We start from the raw sequence: 17,885 nt of genomic DNA, 5'->3' as shown, positions 1-17,885 counted from the left end.
AAATAAATAAGGTAAACAGCTTTCAAGAAATGTCTTAAGGCAACACAGTAGGACAAGATCTTCCTGTCGGGTAAACAATTTGGCAACGACCACAGAAATGCAATTGCACCGTTTATTTCCTTCCATTCTTATACACGTTTCTCCAACTGAAAAAAACATACTGTAATGTACAAGTCACAGATGTGCAGATTGTAAAAGCATTTCTTCCTTTAATAGAGAGAACATCTGTATTTTAAATGGTCAGCTTCTTTGAGATTCCACTGCGATTAACAAACGTAGAAACTTTTCCATATCACAAAAGAGAGTAGTGTCTAAGTAAGGGTGGGTCCGGTCAGTTTACTCAGACTTCAAGCTCTCCTTGATGAGGTTGAGCTCGTAGCACAAGGTCTCATAGCGGTACGCCATACGGATCTGAGGCACGTTGGTTTTGCGGATGTCGTTGCCCTCTGGACCCTCTTTGAGGTAATCCTTACCCAGGAAGTGGCGCTTCTCCTGCAGCGCAAAAAGAACCCCACAAAGAAATGTTTTAACTGGCAATTACAGTCAAAGTTCTTCAAACCACCTTTGGTAGTTCTCACTATAGTGTCACTAAGAATATATGTATTTTGTAATGTTCTCTTGGCTCTTGTTATTCTCTTTGACTCAAGTACAGACTTGTAGGTGTGTGTCTGTTTTACCTCATCAGAGAGGGCGCTCTGAAGCACGCTGTTCCTGGCAATCTCACACATGTCACAGGTGCTGAGCTTGAACACCTGAGCTGCAATGGCATATTCTTCCATTAGAGGTTCCTGTGGACATTAAAAAAAAAAAAAAACAAGACTGATATTACTGAATACTCCTGCTTCAACTTGAGATCATATGAAATGGATTGCATTAAAAAAAATTGCACACAACACCAATTTATCTGATTTACAGAATGTGTTTATCATCAATGCTGACCATCTCTGTCCATCTACATATTAAACAATAAACAGCACAACAGGCTGCGTGTATTTGTCTATGTTGTCACCAAAGGCTCAGACCTTGGTGTAGTGGAACTGCATGGGGTCATCGGTGGACAGAGACACCACCAAGCCTTTCTTATGGAACTCAAGCAGCGGGTTCTTGGCATACTCAAGGAACAAGCTATTGTTGCTCAGTGGGGACATGGCGATCGGGATCTGGGTCAAGACATACAGGTACTGCAGCACGGGGCTCTGTTTGTGAAGGGTTGAGGGGAAAACAGTGACTTTACAAGCTTCATATTTTTAACAAATATAACAACACAAAATATAAATAGGCAATAATCAATGTTTTAACTTGCTCACAAGAATCATGCCAAATCTGAAATTGAACTTTACACTTCAATACTAGAATTACATGTCAGTTGTATCATTGGCCACATTCAACTAAAGAGTTAGGCTGACTTAATCTATCACTGTTAACTTGTCAGACAGATATTATATAAAATGTGGTGTATAGGCAAACACATAAAAAAAAAAAACATTTTCTACTTTGATTCGACTTATATTGTGTTTTAAGACTATTGTTATGGTTGCTTGGTCTGGCAATTGCCTGATCATGCATATGAATTAAAGTGCATTTTAAGGCAAATGAAATGCTGCATTCAGAGGACTGACCTTCTTGAGGTTAAGGCCATGAGAGATATTGTCAGCAGTCATGAATGCAGCCAGCAAGTGGGTTATGGCACCAGCCTCACCGCAGTGAGGCCTGAACATGAATGTGTTCATGCCCCTCTGTCTGGAGAGCAGAAGAACAGGAATGATACAACAGAAAGTAGCAGACATACTCAGACAAGAGTTAAATATATACTCACTGTAAATGTTTAGAGAAAATAATGATCTCTGACAAAGAAATCCGAGTGCTTCAATCCAATAGGATGAAAAAAGAAAAAGCATGTATGGAAATAGCATTACTCACTTGCGCAGCTGGTTGAGGGCAGCGATATTGGCATACATGTAGTAGATGTAGTAGGTGTAGGAGGGGTTTTTGGCGATGTCCCACTCCTCTGGTTTGGGGCTTTTAGTGGAGAACATGTGGCCACTGTGTTTGGACTCATCATCCACACTGTCAAAGCCTGTCACCTACACATTGAGTAGAAAACAATGGATTATCCCGGGATTATACCGTAGTATTCGGATTGAATCTTTTCTACAGCTATATCTTTATGTGTGGATTGGAAATCAAGGTTCAGCATGTATTTTTGTGTCTGAACAGTGACTCACATGCTTGAGGAAGATGCTTAGCTCAGGACTGGACTGTGGATCAATGGTGGCCTTGAACACAGGCAGGAAAATGTTCTCCAACATTTTGCCAAAGTGTGGCACAAAGTTTCTGCCTCTGAAGATGTCGCTGAGATAGAACATGGACAAATGGCATTATTTAAATGAAAATTTCATCCATTCTTGGTAGCAGTAGAGGTAGCTTTAGTATTTGAATGCATATTCTTTAATGCAGGCAAACAAAAAGAAAAAGCATGAAATGTATAAATGTAAGAGTTTTCCATCTCTCTGACAGTTTGGTGTGTTTATACAGAACAAAGAGAAGACTGAAAACTTACTAGATCCTAGGTATTTGAATCATCCATTTGAGGTTTGGGGAGTAAACCCTGTGCCTGACGAACCAGTTCGAGAGCTTGTTCCACTCGTTGGCGTTGCAGCCATAAATGGACAGACGGGGCTCAGCATACTGGTACCTGGCTTCCTCGAGATCACTGGCTACTTCCTGGTTTTCCCAAAGATCAAATCAAGCTCAAATCACCAGTTCAGTGTATAAAACTGAATATTAATAAAGTAGTTATAACAACCTTGATCTTCAGCTGCCACAGTGACAGTTATACAGTTTTACAGAGAAGTCGTTTGAAACTAACCTTGATGATAGTGGCAAAGTACTCTCCATTGATGTGATTCTCTGTCTTCAGGTACAGGTCACGCAGCTCACTGGCTCCTACTGGGTTGTACTTGGCGTTGAACTTATCGAAACGCTGGAAGGTTTGTCTACCCTTCAGAGAAAGATACAAGATGATAATTTAGACCAAAGAAGTTATAAAACTGAACAGGCAACACGACACATTTGGTTTTAATAAAAGTGTTTGCTTTTATAGAATACAAACTTTTTGATATTTAAACATTTCCTCAAGAATTAGAAAAGAAGTTTATCCTATAGCCGAAACACTTGATGAATCCAAGGTCCACTACTGACAATGTGCCCCAAATTTTAATATGATCACTTAGATCAGATCTCTAATCCCTAAACCTAACCAAGGAAAAATGGCAGATTATCTTGGGTAAAAGAACGAAGGTTGAGGTACACAACGACGTGTGCCGCTGGTAACTTTTCTGGGCTGCTTTTCCTCATAACAGCCATCCTCCAAGAGTCTCTCCATTTAAACCAATGCATTGTAAGGGATTGTAACATCTAATCCTTTTACTGAATCTGATCCAGTTTTCAGGTTTTAGCAACGTGTGGCCTACAGAGGTGAGGCCACACGTTGCTCACCCAGCAGCAGTTTTTCCTGCACATTGGTCATCATGGTACAAGTCCTGGTAAATGGTAAATTTGGTAGCACTATAATCTTTATGTTCTATGTGTACAATCCTTTAAAGATAATATAAAACTGATGGTTTATCTTTCAATTATAATGTTTGGGGTTTTTTTTGTTATTATCTGACTATTACATATTTTTATTCTTATCTTGAACACTTAATGGCTTTCATGGAAATGTATCCTGTCAGTATGTGTGCCTTGTTACTTTACTATAATAAAAGTCTGTTATTAGTTGTTAGATTACTAAAAAACAAAAAAAACAAACCCACAGCGTGCACATCCAGTGAGTCCACAGTGAGGTCGTATGGATGCAGGTTAAGGGACTGAAAGAGCTCCTTCATGGTGACCTCCTTCCCTTTGAGGTTGTGCACTACACGTTCAGCATCCACACGGTAAGACTTTTTGATAAAGCGCAGCAGGTGCTTCTGGTTCATGCAGGCAGCAGCATGGATGTGAGTGTCCACCTTGAAAGGAATAGAGATGGCAGGGTGATCAGTGAGGTTTTTGTTTGTGCAATGTAATACATGTGATCGGTCACAAGAGGGAGCTAAAGACTCCACGAGCTGCACTGCAGCTGGAAGTAAGGAAGATGATAGAAAATGTGTGAAATGATCATGCACAACAAATAAATAGGACATTACTTAAACTCTACTACACATTCCAGTTAAAATCAGCACAAAGCTGTTGATAGTCACAGATTTCTGAAAAATCCTGCAACTGTGCTAATCACACTGGTATTTTATGTCACTTCACATTAAATTGACAGAAGGTTTAAAGCAACTACCTTTCTGCAATTGTAGAAGTCCCTATGAGGGTTCTTCTTCACCTCTTTCATCTCCTCCATCTCATTCAGCATCTCATGCACATTAAACTTGGACATGAGAAACTTAAGACGGCGGTGAGTGTAAGTCTTTCTGCAAAATAAAGTGGAAATAATTGTGCTTTGATAGCACTTTCACCTAGGAAGAATTACAGCTAAATTACAAAAATGAGGAGAAATTGTGTTGGCACTTTTTGAAATCAGATGAATTTCAGTTCTAAAATCTAAAAACAGAGTAATGAGCACTTTTAAAGGACTCACGTTGGGCCCTGTGCAATAAGAGCGATGAGGAAGTTCATGTCATCGATAAAGGTATTGAGGTCTGGGTAGGGCATGTCCTTTGGCTGATGTTTGTCAGCAGCTGCAGCGTCATTGTACACATAAATCACACCATCCTTCATACGAGCAACATAGCCCAGATTCTTTGGCAGGTTCTTGACATCAAAGGGGTCTTCCCCTTCCTTTGGAGGACTTGTGAAGACTGAGGATAGATGCGACATATAATTAAGTACACATCTTCTACATAAGATCATTTCAAATCATGCTAACCCTGATCTCCTTTTATTATCACCTGGCTCCAATTGTTCTTCCGGTCTGAAAGATTCTCCTTCAGTCTGACGCAGGTACTGGGAGGCTGTTCTTGGGAAGCGCTGGAAGGCCAGTCGCATGTACTTCTCCCTGATGGTTAAAGCACGGTACAGACCCCTGCATGCCAGCTCAAAGTCATCCATGGTCACCTGAATAGCACATACGAGAGATAACAGTAAACTGTTAAACAATGTGGAATTAATGAAACACATTAGCCCTGTGTCAGACTGGCTTCCTGTCCAGGTTGGCCTATAACAGCTGGGATGAGCTCCAGCACCCCTGCGACCCTAAACTGGATAAACTGGATGGATGGATGAAGCAGATGGATACTATACTGTTAAAACAAATTTAAGTACTAGAACTTTTTATTTGCTCCAATCTCATCTCAATGGCAATTTTTTTTTAAAAAGAGTATATATTACACAATCAGTCATTTGCTCTGTGTAATGTTAACACAACATGTTACATATGCAGTGAACAAACCTTTATCTTAACAAATGTGAGGCCCAAAGTTAAAGCAAAGTCACTTCCTCCAAAGTTTTCTCTCGCTCTACTGTAAATGTCAAACCAACGGTGGTGAAACCTGAAACTTTAGCATACTCTCACATGAGCTCCACTCATGGCCTTTCATAGTGGGAGGTAGCCTGTGAGGACACTCACGCACTAACAAAATATAGTCAGTGAAATTTATACTCACCACTTGTCACATTCATGTCTGCTTGACCCAGTTTGAATGTGCTACAGGTAGTTTCAATTTTAAAGCTATCAATACCAATTCAAACCCTATTCAGGAGTCGCTGCAATTGAAAAGCCAGTCTGATTGAAATGCATGTCAGTCTTACCAAGCATTTGTGAATAGTGCTTAATAAACTACTTTCTTTTAAAATTCAGTTCATGCTATAACTTTTATAAGCTTTAAAGACTTTTACCTTGTCGCACCCAGAACCACCCCTCCGAGTGACATCACAACGTGCTAATACACTGTGAAGTTACACCACTGGACGAAGGTGTTATTTATGGTTGACCTCAAAGTGTAACATAAGAAGTTTAATGTTTTTTAATTATGCGAAAATAAACAGTACCCCAGCAGCATAGTCTCCAATGATAGCCACTCTCTGGAAGTCAGGCACTTCCAGATAGGTGGGCGTGTCCACTTCCACTGACACTACAGTAGCAGCTGCCTGGGAAGCACCCGTGGGCACGGCCATGGTACGGGAGCGCTTCTTGCTGTGGAAGATGAGATAGTGAAGTCTGACTTAATTTTTCTGTCAAAATTGATCAAATATTTGTTGTTACTACTAAGCAAATTTCCCCCATTAAATAATAAAGTTGTGTAATGATTTTTTGTCGTTGTGGTTCTTTCAGGAAGCAAATCATGATTTTGTAGCATCACTATTCAAAATCTTCCATCTCACCGTTTCTGCTCATCATCATCAGTGTGCAGATGGTGGGCCATCTCATGATGGATGATGGGACAGTCCTCAGCCACATCAAACATGGAGATTTCATCGCGGATCGTTTCGTCTTTGGTCTCAGAAGCAAAGACCTGCTCTGCGAAGGCCCTCATCTTGTCATCGGTCTCTGTGATGCGCACAGAAAGTTCAAGTAACAGAAACGCATTCCGTTCATATAACACCATGCAACATCGAACTAAACTAGGCGGGCCACATTCAGGATTGCCTGCTATGATCTACATTACAAAATGAAAAAATTTTAAGGAGGAAAATCTTGGACATGATGTACTGCATTGCATTGCATTCACAGCATATTCCTCAATGATGTGTACAAGGCAAGGCAAGGCAAGGCAAGGCAAGTTTATTTGTATAGCACAATTCAACAACAAGGTGATTCAAAGTGCTTTACAGAGACATTAGAAACAAGAACAAATAAAAAGCATGATTTAAAATTGATTAAAACAAGCAAATAAACTAACTAACTAATTAACAAACAAACAAACAAACAAACAAAACAGTATATAAAATCAAAACAGATAAAATCAGAACAGTAGATAAAATCAGTAGTTAAATGTAAGTTTTGAAATTTAAGCTTAAAGTGTGGATTTGGTGCTTTATTCAAATGCAGCTGAGAACAGGTGAGTCTTCAACCTGGATTTAAATAAACTGAGTGTTTCAGCTGATCTGAGGCTTTCTGGGAGTTTGTTCCAGATATAAGGAGCATAAAAGCTGAATGCAGCTTCTCCGTGTCTGGTTCTGACTCTGGGAACTGATAAAAGACCGGATCCAGATGACCTGAGGGATCTGGATGGTTCATACTGGGTCAGGAGGTCACTGATGTATTTTGGTCCTAAACCATTCAGAGCTTTATAGGCCAGCATCAGAACTTTAAAGTCTATCCTCTGACGGACAGGCAGCCAGTGTAAGGACCTCAGAGCTGGACTGATGTGGTCCACTTTTTTGGTCTTAGTGAGGACTCGAGCAGCAGAGTTCTGAATGAGCTGTAGTTGTCTGACTGATTTTTTAGGTAGACCTGTAAAGATGCTGTTACAGTAATCAAGCCTACTAAAGATGAATGCATGGACTAGTTTTTCCAGGTCCTGTTGAGACATCAGATCTTTTATCCTTGATATATTCTTGAGGTGATAGTAAGCTGACTTTGTTATTGTCTTAATGTGTTTTTCTAAGTTTAGGTCTGCATCCATCACTACACCCAAATTTCTCGCCTGGTTTGTGGTTTTTAGATGTATAGATTGAAGTTCTCTGGTGACCTGTAATCGTTTTTCTTTGGCGCCAAAGACTATTACCTCAGTTTTGTTTTTGTTTAGCTGGAGAAAATTGTGGCACAACCAGTCATTGATTTCCTCAATGCATTTACCAAGAGCCTGTACAGGGCCTCGGTCTCCTGGTGACATTGTGATATATATTTGTGTGTCATCTGCATAGCTGTGATAGTTTATTTTGTTGTTGTTTATAATCTGTGCCAGTGGGAGCATGTAGATGTTAAACAGAAGGGGTCCCAAGATGGAACCTTGGGGAACTCCACATGTGATACTTGTCTGCTCAGATGTGAAGTTACCTATTGATACAAAGTATTTCCTGTTTTCTACGTATGTTTTGAACCAGTTTAGTACAGTTCCTGAAAGACCTGTCCAGTTCTCCAGTCGTTTGAGTAATATGTTGTGGTCAACTGTATCAAATGCTGCACTGAGATCCAGTAAAACTAGGACTGACATTTTTCCACTGTCTGTGTTCAGACATATGTCATTAAACACTTTTGTCAGAGCGGTTTCAGTGCTGTGGTTCTGTCTAAAACCTGACTGGAAGGCATCGTAGCAATTATTCTGTTTTAAGAAGTAACTGAGCTGTTGAGAAACTGCTTTTTCAATGATCTTACTTAAAAACGGGAGATTTGAGACCGGCCTGTAGTTGTTCATTTGTGTCTTGTCAAGATTGTCCTTTTTCAGTATAGGTTTGATTACAGCAGTTTTTAGTGATTCTGGAAACACACCTGATAATAAAGAAAAGTTGACGATCTGTAACAGGTCTGACTCTAAAGTCTTTGAGACCTTTTTGAAAAAACTTGTTGGCAGGACATCTAAACAGCAGGAGGAGGAGTTCAGTTTACCTAAGATGTCCTCCAGGTCTTTGCTGTTAATAGGTTGAAACTGTTTCATGGTGTTTAAACAGTTTTTTGGTGGACACAGTACATATCCTGGATCTGCTGTTGATGTACCAATTGCTTGTCTAATTTTTTGGATTTTTTCAGTGAAGAATTTGGCAAAGTCATTGCAGGCCATGGTCGAATGAAGTTCAGCTGCCACTGACACAGGAGGGTTTGTTAGCCTGTCAACTGTAGAAAATAAGACCCGAGCATTATGGCTGTTTTTAGTGATGATGTCAGAGAAGTAGGACCTCCTTGCATTCCTCAGTTGTAAATTATAATTGTGAAGTTTCTCTTTATAAATGTCATAATGAACCTGGAGGTTTGTTTTTCTCCATCTGCGCTCAGCTTTCCTACACTCTCTTTTTTCTTTTTTCACCAGTGTGGAGTTTCTCCATGGAGACTTTTTCCTTCCAGAGATAACCTTCACCTTAATGGGAGCAATAGTGTCCATTACATTTAACATGTTAGCATTGAAGCTATTGACGAGCTCATTGACTGACCCTCTGGGCAGGTCAGGTGTTAATGGGAAGACCTGGTTAAAAATTGCACTACTGTGTTCAGTTATACACCGTTTTGTGATCACTGTTGTTGATATATTTGTGTGGGCTGAGATTTTACTTTCAAAGAAAACACAGTAATGATCAGACAGGCCCACATCAGACACAGTAACCTTTGAAATGCTCAGGCAGGCTGTAGGCTCCAGCACAAGCATACATGGCAACAGTCACTACAACTGGGAAACTCTGACCTCCAGTATAGCCTGCAACAATCATGCATATTGAGGGACTACACTGATGAAGCACTCCAGGTCCACTTCTCTTTATAATTGCGTAATTGCACCTAATCCGCCACAGTGTAAGTGGCTTTTTATTCTTGTTTTTGATAAAAATATGCTAAAAAATATATACGCACACGCAAAGATTAATGCAAACACACACAAAAATGAGACAGTGACAATGCAAAGCCTTTGTAGCTCTATTTAACAACCCACTGTGTACAAAAATACTCTCTAGACCAACTCTACTTTTTTACATGCACTTGCAAGAGCCAACACATTCTCCTCTAAGGTGACATCTCTAGCATAGAGTTTGATACTGAAGTGACTTTGGCTTCCATTCGCCATTCTCCATACTTACTCTGTTGACCTGATATACCCAGCAAGAGAGAGAGATGCATCATGGGGAATAAAACCCAGAAAAGAAAGTGTTAGGAAAAGCATTGGTTAGATAATATTATGCAGAAGGTTATACATGAATAAACCCCAAACACTTTATCGTTATCCACAGTACGTTGATATCAAGTTGTGTAATATAAAAGCCTATATATATATATATATATTTATATAAATAAAACAACATAGATTAGAAAATGCATGCAGTAGCAAACCTTGCACACATGAATAATGAAATTAAATGTTGGACTACTTGTGATAAATGGGTAAGTGACATTAATGTAAGGCACAGTGTGAGGATGTGTATGGATTGGACACATGGCTGTTAAAATTGATTAAGTGTTGCAACTGAATGAAATGCAGGAGCTGGACAAAAAACTGCTGACCACATCTTCAAAATACACACAGAGATTGTTTCATTGTGTCTCTGCTCCCAGTGGAGCAACATGTTTCAACTAAAATGTGCAGTATGGTCATGCATATAAGGATGCACTAACTGTGTGGCCCTGGGATATGCTGTCTGTACCAAACGGTTTGATTGTCACCTAAAGTTCTTGATATGTGCATCGCTGTATGTTAAGCTTTTCGTGGTGGCAAAAAGTCATTTATTAATGCAGATGTTCACTTTCAGTTGAGTCCTCATGGATCAAGCTGTTTGTGGAGAACTGATATTGAATGTGAACAGTTTATTAATAAATGCTGTCAATTTGCACTTTATCCCATCATTTCCTTTTTTGTGTTCATTCGCAAAAAAAAAAAAAAAACCATCAGAAAAGGTTGCTTTCAAATAAAAAAAATGCAGGTTTGGTGATGTGACTGCCTCACAACTAGGCAGTAAACCATGCATTTTGAAATACTTGAATCTGTATTTCAAATTCCCTAATTCATTTCCCATCTAGATACTTACTTCCTCCCTCTGGTGAAAAAGCAAAAAAATCCCAGTCGGGGTGGGACAGTCCAGGTTAAAGGGGAAACAAAACATGCCTGGTTATATCTCAGAACAACAATAACAATGAAATAAGTGTGTTAAACAATTGATGAAAAAAAATCATCCATAGTGGCTCGTGGAGCAGGTGAGGTCTCCCGGAAAACTGCATAATACTCCTATCGCCATAGCTAAATATCACCTTTAGTAAACTGAATTATTGGTTCAATCATTTCCACATTATTTGTCACTCAACTTTGTCTGTGGCTGATCAATAGGTCTTAAAATCAGTCATATTTTACCGCATTAATTGTTGCAAAATAATTTGCAACAAGTATTTTTAATTGAAAAGTTGTACTAATTAATACAACTTAATTCTATTAGCTGTGAAGTCAAACCTGTCTGCAGGTGGTCAGGCTTCAGCACTTCATCTTTTCACCTTTTGAAAGACTCTTGCATAATGTAACTGGCCGGTTGCCCTGTGCCTGGTGAAGGCAGGCCTAAAATTAGCAACTATTACTGCAGCATTCAAAATAGTATTAATGACAGAGATTTTCTGTGGTGGGCATGTACTACAAGAAGGATCACAATGAAAGTACAAACCTAGAAAAATTATCTGGATGGCAAACACAATCTCTGTGAACATGATGACAAATAGCATTCATCGTATTTCCTTTCCTGTTATTTTCACTGTTGATAGTAAACCACAGGTGCATTACCAAAAGCTGATACACACCCCTGTAGTACAATACCAACGACTATATACCGCATGCTTAAAATAGATCTTATAGATATAGAATTGTATTAAATGAATTGTGCATATTAACACTAGTTAGCTAGTGTTATGCAGACACAGATCACTATCTCACGCTGGACGTATGTGCATTTTTAACCCCAGTGAAGCTGCCATTAAAGCTGTCACTGCCACCCATAAGGAAGATACCCCTGGAATGGCACTGCTAAACAAATGTGGATTTATTGCCTAAACAGTTGTTTATACTACATGCTACACAGAAAAGTGTGACCAGTGTAATATAAAATCAGCACATCACTTCATCTCAGTCGGGCAGTAGGGGGACATCTTTGTCACCCTTCTGTCTTCTACTGGTTAAGAAATTCCATGAAATGATAGCACCACTGGTGAAGACTTTGTTCATTTCTTTAAAAAAATCTCCAAACCTCCCCTCTGTTAGTGTAGTATATATGAAGTCCCTGTTTCATTTTGCCCAAACTGACCTGGAACCAAAACTTTCGGCATGGTGATGGTCTTCAGTTAAACTATCCTGAGGACTGGTAGCGGGTGGTCAGGCACTGGACCACTGTAGTTGGGAAGTGTGGAGCCCCGTGCTTGCTCTGGGCAATATTAAGCACCCTCTGCTCAACTGTAACCAGAACCCGCTGTGGCCACATGAAACATGCCTTGATGTAATGTGGAACTCATATGTGTCTAGATCTATTTTAAGTCATCTGTGTGCATACAGGACCCCCCCGGCTGGCATAGTGTTTTGACAAACTGACAGGTATTTGCATACATGGGGACTCATCTTATGAAACACCATGATAGCTGCATGAGTTGCTGTGAACATGGTAGGTGGTACATAAGATGGGCTGACTTATAAACCACTTCTTTGCATAAATTATAATTAGCGAGGAAGTAGAAGAAGGAAATTAGAAGGAAGCTCACACCCACATTGCCCTGTCTGCACTGTTAGTGTTCCATCATTAGGTGGTAGAGACAATAACATTCAACTTCACAACAAGGTGCTTCCTAGCACAACATCATGGCTGTGCAGATGACAGTCAGCTCTTGTCTCTGGATTTTACATCTCTATCCTGTTGCTGAAGGATCCCATGCATTTGTCAGATTCTGTGTGGACTTCTGTAATAGCGTCTTATTGAAATAATAAGCCACAAGTAAAGTCAAGGACAGGCTGTGAAGTGCTCAAAACTCGCTATATCCTGGCAAGAGATCACTCCTACTCTCGGCACTCTACATAGCTCCCAAAGTCCTGCCTTAAATTCAGTCATTCTTCTCACTTACAAGTCCCTTCACACTCCTGCCCCTCAGTACTTCTCTGATTTCCATCACTTCTAAATCCCTTCCCATAATCTTCGATCCCCAGTCACTGCTGGACAGGTGTTCATTCTGCTCACCGGCTGGCAGACTCTGAGGGACATAGCTATCTGAAGTCCCCCCCTCCATTCAGAGATGCTGAAACCAGAGGAGGAGCCAGACATTTGAAACACCCGGGGCTTAGCCCTAAAGGGTAGTATGCATGTGGGATTTTTTTTTTTTTTTTGAGGGGGGGGGGGGGGGGGGGTGTAGAAATGACTGAAAGATTAATAGGCTCTGTTTTGAGTTTTGTTCAAAAAAGAATGACTTCATATAGGGAAATATATATATCACCAGAGATGGGCAGTAACGCGTTACTTGTAACGCGTTACTGTAATCTGATTACTTTTTTCAAGTAACGAGTAAAGTAAGGGATTACTATTGCAAAATCGGTAATTAGATTACCGTTACTTTCCCGTAGGAACGCTGCGTTACTGCGTTACTAAAACCGTGATTTTTTTTGCGAGAATGTCTCATGACAGTGACGTAAGCAAGTGCGACGTTGGTGACAGCAGCTGTGTGCAGATCAACAATGGATAATATATCGAGTGCGGGAGAGAGTATGAGCGTGCAGCGTTTAAAGTGTGGAAGTACTGACCTTACTTTGAGTTTGATTCCATAAAAAGTGACAAAAACATTAGCGTCCATCGTGCGTGGGAAGAAAACTTCTTTTTACAGCGAAAAAAACCCCTAAACTTCCGAGCAAGCACCGAGTAGCTACGACGTGATGGGAAACTCACAGAGACACTCGTGCGGATTCTTCAACTGACCGCAGCACACCTACACCAGGGTAACCCTCCGCCTACCCTGCTCCTGCTTTACAGGTGAAAATAGAGCAAAAGGACCGCTGAGTCTTTGACTTTATTTATTTTCTGCTGTGTTTTACTTGCATCTGTTTGAAAGAGTGAGTGAAAACACAAAAAATATTTTATTTTATGTGCTGGAATGTGTAGAAAATAGGTTTAAATGTTAAACTAATTTATTCAAGTCAGAGAATGTTGCATATAATTAAATGTTTTGCTTGATGCATAAAGTTAAAAGATTAAAACTGATAAAACAAGTTAAAAAAAGAGACTTTTCCATTTGATTACATTTTGTATGATGGATTATGTAGAAAAAGTAGAATTGGGCTGAAAGATCTATCACTTTATCACCTCTTCAGGTTGTAAATCGTGTTTTTAAAAAGTAACTAAGTAACTAAGTAACTAAGTAATTAATTACTTTTGAAAATAAGTAATCAGTAAAGTAACGGGATTACTTTTTGGGGGGAGTAATCAGTAATTAATTACTGATTACTTTTTTCAAGTAACTTGACCAACACTGTATATCACACATGCAGGACACCTTAAACTAGTTTTTTAATTGAGCAGCAAGACAGAACGAAGTCGGGGCTGTATCAAGACACAGGGACTAAACCCCAATTCAACCAGACGCAGAACTGATCCAGAATTAAAACAGGACTACAACAGTTCAAAAGCAGGATTACTGAGGACTTAACCAAGACATAACCACAATCAGAACTAGATGATAGTAGCACTAAAAATCATCATAGACCTGCACTACACTTATTTATTTAATTCTACCAAAGTCCAATATTTAGATTGAGAAAAGTTTATATAATTATTTAGCCTTGTTGTGCAAACAAGCCTGCAGAACTTAATAAATATAGAATTTGAAAAATAGCAAACCTAAAAAGAAACACTAGGTACGAGATACATGAGTACCTATGATACAGTGATACTTTTAGTAAGCAACCATTTGACTAACATGTGTGTCTCACCTGCTCTTGTTCATCTCTGTTCTGTCCTCATTCTCCATCTCAATCTCTGCTCCTCTCTCTCCCTCTTTGTGCTGACAATCATCAAATATACAGTTGAAACCAGATATTTACAAACTCTTCAGATCAAAACACAAACACTTTTTTAATTGTAACATCAAATCAGACTAAATGTTTATTTTTTTAGATTGATAAATATAAAAACATATTTGTTAACTTTAAGAGTAAAGAGAGAAACTGTCTGTGTTTTTTAATTGCAAATGGCACCAAATTGTATTCAAACTGAGCCACACTTATGGAGCTCCATAGTTCTGTTCCTGGTGTTTTGGTTGACATCTCTTGATTTTCCCATGTCACAGAAACAGGCTCTGTGTTTTGCCTTATATGCATCCACAGCTGTGCCACCAATTTACTCACATGGACTCTACTAACCTATCAGAAGCTTCTTCAGCTCAGAATGGAATCGTCTGGAGTTTTCTTATTAATTAACAATAAACTTAGTGTACATGTACTCCTAAATTTGATGAAAGTGATAAAAAATAGACAGCTCTGTCTCTCTTTATTCTGACATTTAACTAATTCAAAATATATTTCAATATTTATCTAAAACAAAAGTTTACTCTAAATTGATGTTGTACAGTAAAAATGTTTTATGTTTTCTCCCTAAAGTGTATGTAAATATCTGGTTACAAATGTGAATATCCTGCTGTGTACTGAAATCCCTCTTGTTTTGCATAGAAATATACTGAACAACATACAAAGCATAATATATAAAATAACATTTACCTGAGTTTTTCTTTGAAAGAAGCCTCTAATGTCCATTCTTATATTTCAGTACATAACTGAAACCGAATTAGTCGGGGAGGGTAAGAACTGAAAATATGAAATAAACACACGTAAGCTAAGACTCTCTAAAAAATAGCATTTGTTCGGCTTTTCATTTCGCCATTTGTTGATTCACTTGAAGAGCAAGTAAAATAATATTGGTCAAGTGATCAGTTTCATATCAATCTTTCGTGATTCACCGTCATATTTACATTATTTGTACGGTACGAATGATTTGCTTTGGTACCTGCTCAAACTTAAGCTCTCCTTAATATGGCTGGCTCCGTCTCTCCAACAGCGCACTCACGGGCAGCAGCTCCCCCCGCCCCCTCGCTCAGTCGCTTAGTGCCTGAGCTTGGATCATACCAATATCAGGGGGGGATTCACGCACAGTCGTAAATTCCCACAGTGTGCACTATGTGCTTCGAATATTGTGTGTACTTTTTGTTTTATACAGTTGTCAGCCAGGCATCTAACTATGAAAAAATTACACTCCAAAATACCCCGGGCTTCTGACAAAACAACCCGGGCTTAAGCCCCGTAAGCCACCCCCACGCTCCGCCCCTGGCTGAAACCCTAATACAACCTAGCATTTGGTCTTACCCACAAATTCTTCCTCATTTGATTTCAAAAGTACTTTACACAAGCAACATTTTAAAGCTTTTAAAGCTATAAGGGCTGGACCAGTATTACTGAAATGCTTTTTAAATGAGAAAATGTGACATTGCTTAAAGAAACACAACACTTCACATCCAATTCAACTATTCAAATATTTCTCAGCAAAATCACCTTAGAGTCACGTGAAAAAGAACAAGCTAACCTCACTGAATGATTACCACCTTTAGCAGCAATAACGTGAGGTAACGCATCGCTATCTTAAGGTCCTGCCCCAGCATTTTGATCAGCTTGAAGCCTGTACTTGGACAGAGTATTGCATGGTATCACCTTTTAGGCATACCTTACGGGTGTACTAATTTTTCACAGGACTGCATATACATGTTTTAACCTGTGCACAATAATATGCGTTTAAGTAATCATATACAACCAAGCCTATTTTCTGAGCTAAAACTCATACAGATTTGGGTGTGCAGCTTCCAGTTGCTTTTGGCTTTCAAAAGAACGTGCTTTGAGCAGGAAACACATGAAAAACAGGCACAGCAGGTAACGGTTAAGATTTGCTAGGAGGCACTGGGTTTACAAAACAAATTTCCCACGTGTGGGACTAATAAAGGTTATCTTATCTTATCTTATCTTATCTTATGCAGCTTACTGTGGATTAAAAAAGTCAAAATAAAATAACCAAAAAAGTTTAACTGGGAGAAAAGCCTGGGGTCTCATTGTAATTCATGAAATGAAAATATTCCAGTGCTTCCTTGGGATAAATTCTTTCAGTTGTCATTGCTGTTGAAGTTTTCTAATGTAGTTTTACTGCTTTATCAAAAATTTAATTCCATTTAACTCTAAAGCTTTTGACAGAATCAGACAAAATAAAAATGAATCTATCTGGAGGGCTAAATACTGCAGAATAGCAGGATATATTATGAAAATATATGAAGTTGATTTGTGTTGCACACGCTCCCATTTCCCGATGTCTGTGCACTGGAAGACACAAACCAACAAGCCATCTATTTTTAGGGAATGTGATTCTAAATGTCAAGGTTCCTCTTACTAGTTAAAGAGATCAAGTTAGACGTGGGCAGTCAGTCAGTTCAGACTTTGGGAATTAAAATGCCAGAATGGGAATGTTTAAATTATTAAAGGTGAATTAAGGATTTTTTAAAAATCATTTAAAATAGGGCACAAATTTCACAAAAATACCTTTCAAGTATTTAAACTTCACAATCTTGTTTTACATTTCCTTGTAATTGTAACGACAGGTTTCTTCTACTATTAACTTAAACAGAAGAGATCTGTTTAATCCTCTCAAACTTTAGCTGGTGTGCCCAATTTTCACAAAAATGCTAACTAAAGTGTTACAGCTACATGCCTCAGTAGGAAAAATCAGTGCTTCCTGCTCAAATGCCACAAGGAACAGAGTGTATCGATCTGCCACGTGAGAGTGAACTTCAAGGATAAACAGCTAAAATGACTGATTCAAGAATTTCGTCTTTCCAGTGAGATCTACACTCTTCAATATGAACCTGAGAGGTTATTGGCGGCTGTAGCCTAAATGTGATTTAGACAGGCAGGAGGGAGCAGAGTGTCCAAGTTTGTCCATCTCATATTACTCCTATCATCATCATCCAAACTGCCAGACACTACCAAATAACAACAGGTGTCACAGTGTCCGGCTCCCGCTCTACAGGCGTTCTTTGGATCTGGCCATGCAGCAGTTTCCTGTGATTTCCACATTTCCCCTTAGTTTTGGGGATATATTGTAGGAGATTTTAAGAAACACCAAAGCACGAGTGTAAACTGTAAATGTAGCACACAAACAACCGAGTGATTCCTATGGATAAATAGTCCAAATTGGTGTTACATGATGTTTGGGATTGAACA

At 39.1% G+C, this 17,885-nt stretch overlaps 1 protein-coding gene across 2 annotated transcripts; it reads right to left on the bottom strand.

Moving 5' to 3' along the window:
- Nucleotides 1-71: 71 nt before the first annotated feature.
- ampd1 (adenosine monophosphate deaminase 1 (isoform M)) lies at nt 72-12,060 on the bottom strand. Of its 2 annotated transcripts, none has more exons than XM_085345136.1 (15): nt 11,908-12,060; nt 6,370-6,535; nt 6,037-6,181; nt 4,938-5,103; nt 4,628-4,847; nt 4,331-4,460; nt 3,816-4,010; nt 2,870-3,001; nt 2,561-2,724; nt 2,226-2,352; nt 1,921-2,084; nt 1,620-1,740; nt 1,023-1,196; nt 678-788; nt 72-492 (listed from the first exon to the last, which is right to left on the bottom strand). In XM_085345136.1, exons 1-15 carry the CDS (start codon nt 11,927-11,929, stop codon nt 337-339), a joined length of 2,193 nt encoding a protein of 730 aa, XP_085201262.1. In that variant the 5' UTR covers nt 11,930-12,060; the 3' UTR covers nt 72-336. The 2 variants fall into 2 exon arrangements, with proteins under 2 accessions (XP_085201262.1, XP_085201261.1); XM_085345135.1 differs by lacking the exon at nt 11,908-12,060 and adding an exon at nt 9,712-9,896.
- Between the last annotated feature and the right edge of the window lie 5,825 nt (nt 12,061-17,885).

This window comes from Diplotaxodon limnothrissa, linkage group LG20 (assembly GCF_057381915.1).
Source record: "Diplotaxodon limnothrissa isolate DT_005_m linkage group LG20, D_limnothrissa_male_GT1.1, whole genome shotgun sequence".
NCBI lineage: Eukaryota > Metazoa > Chordata > Actinopteri > Cichliformes > Cichlidae > Diplotaxodon > Diplotaxodon limnothrissa.
This window is presented reverse-complemented; position numbering and strand designations above follow the sequence as displayed.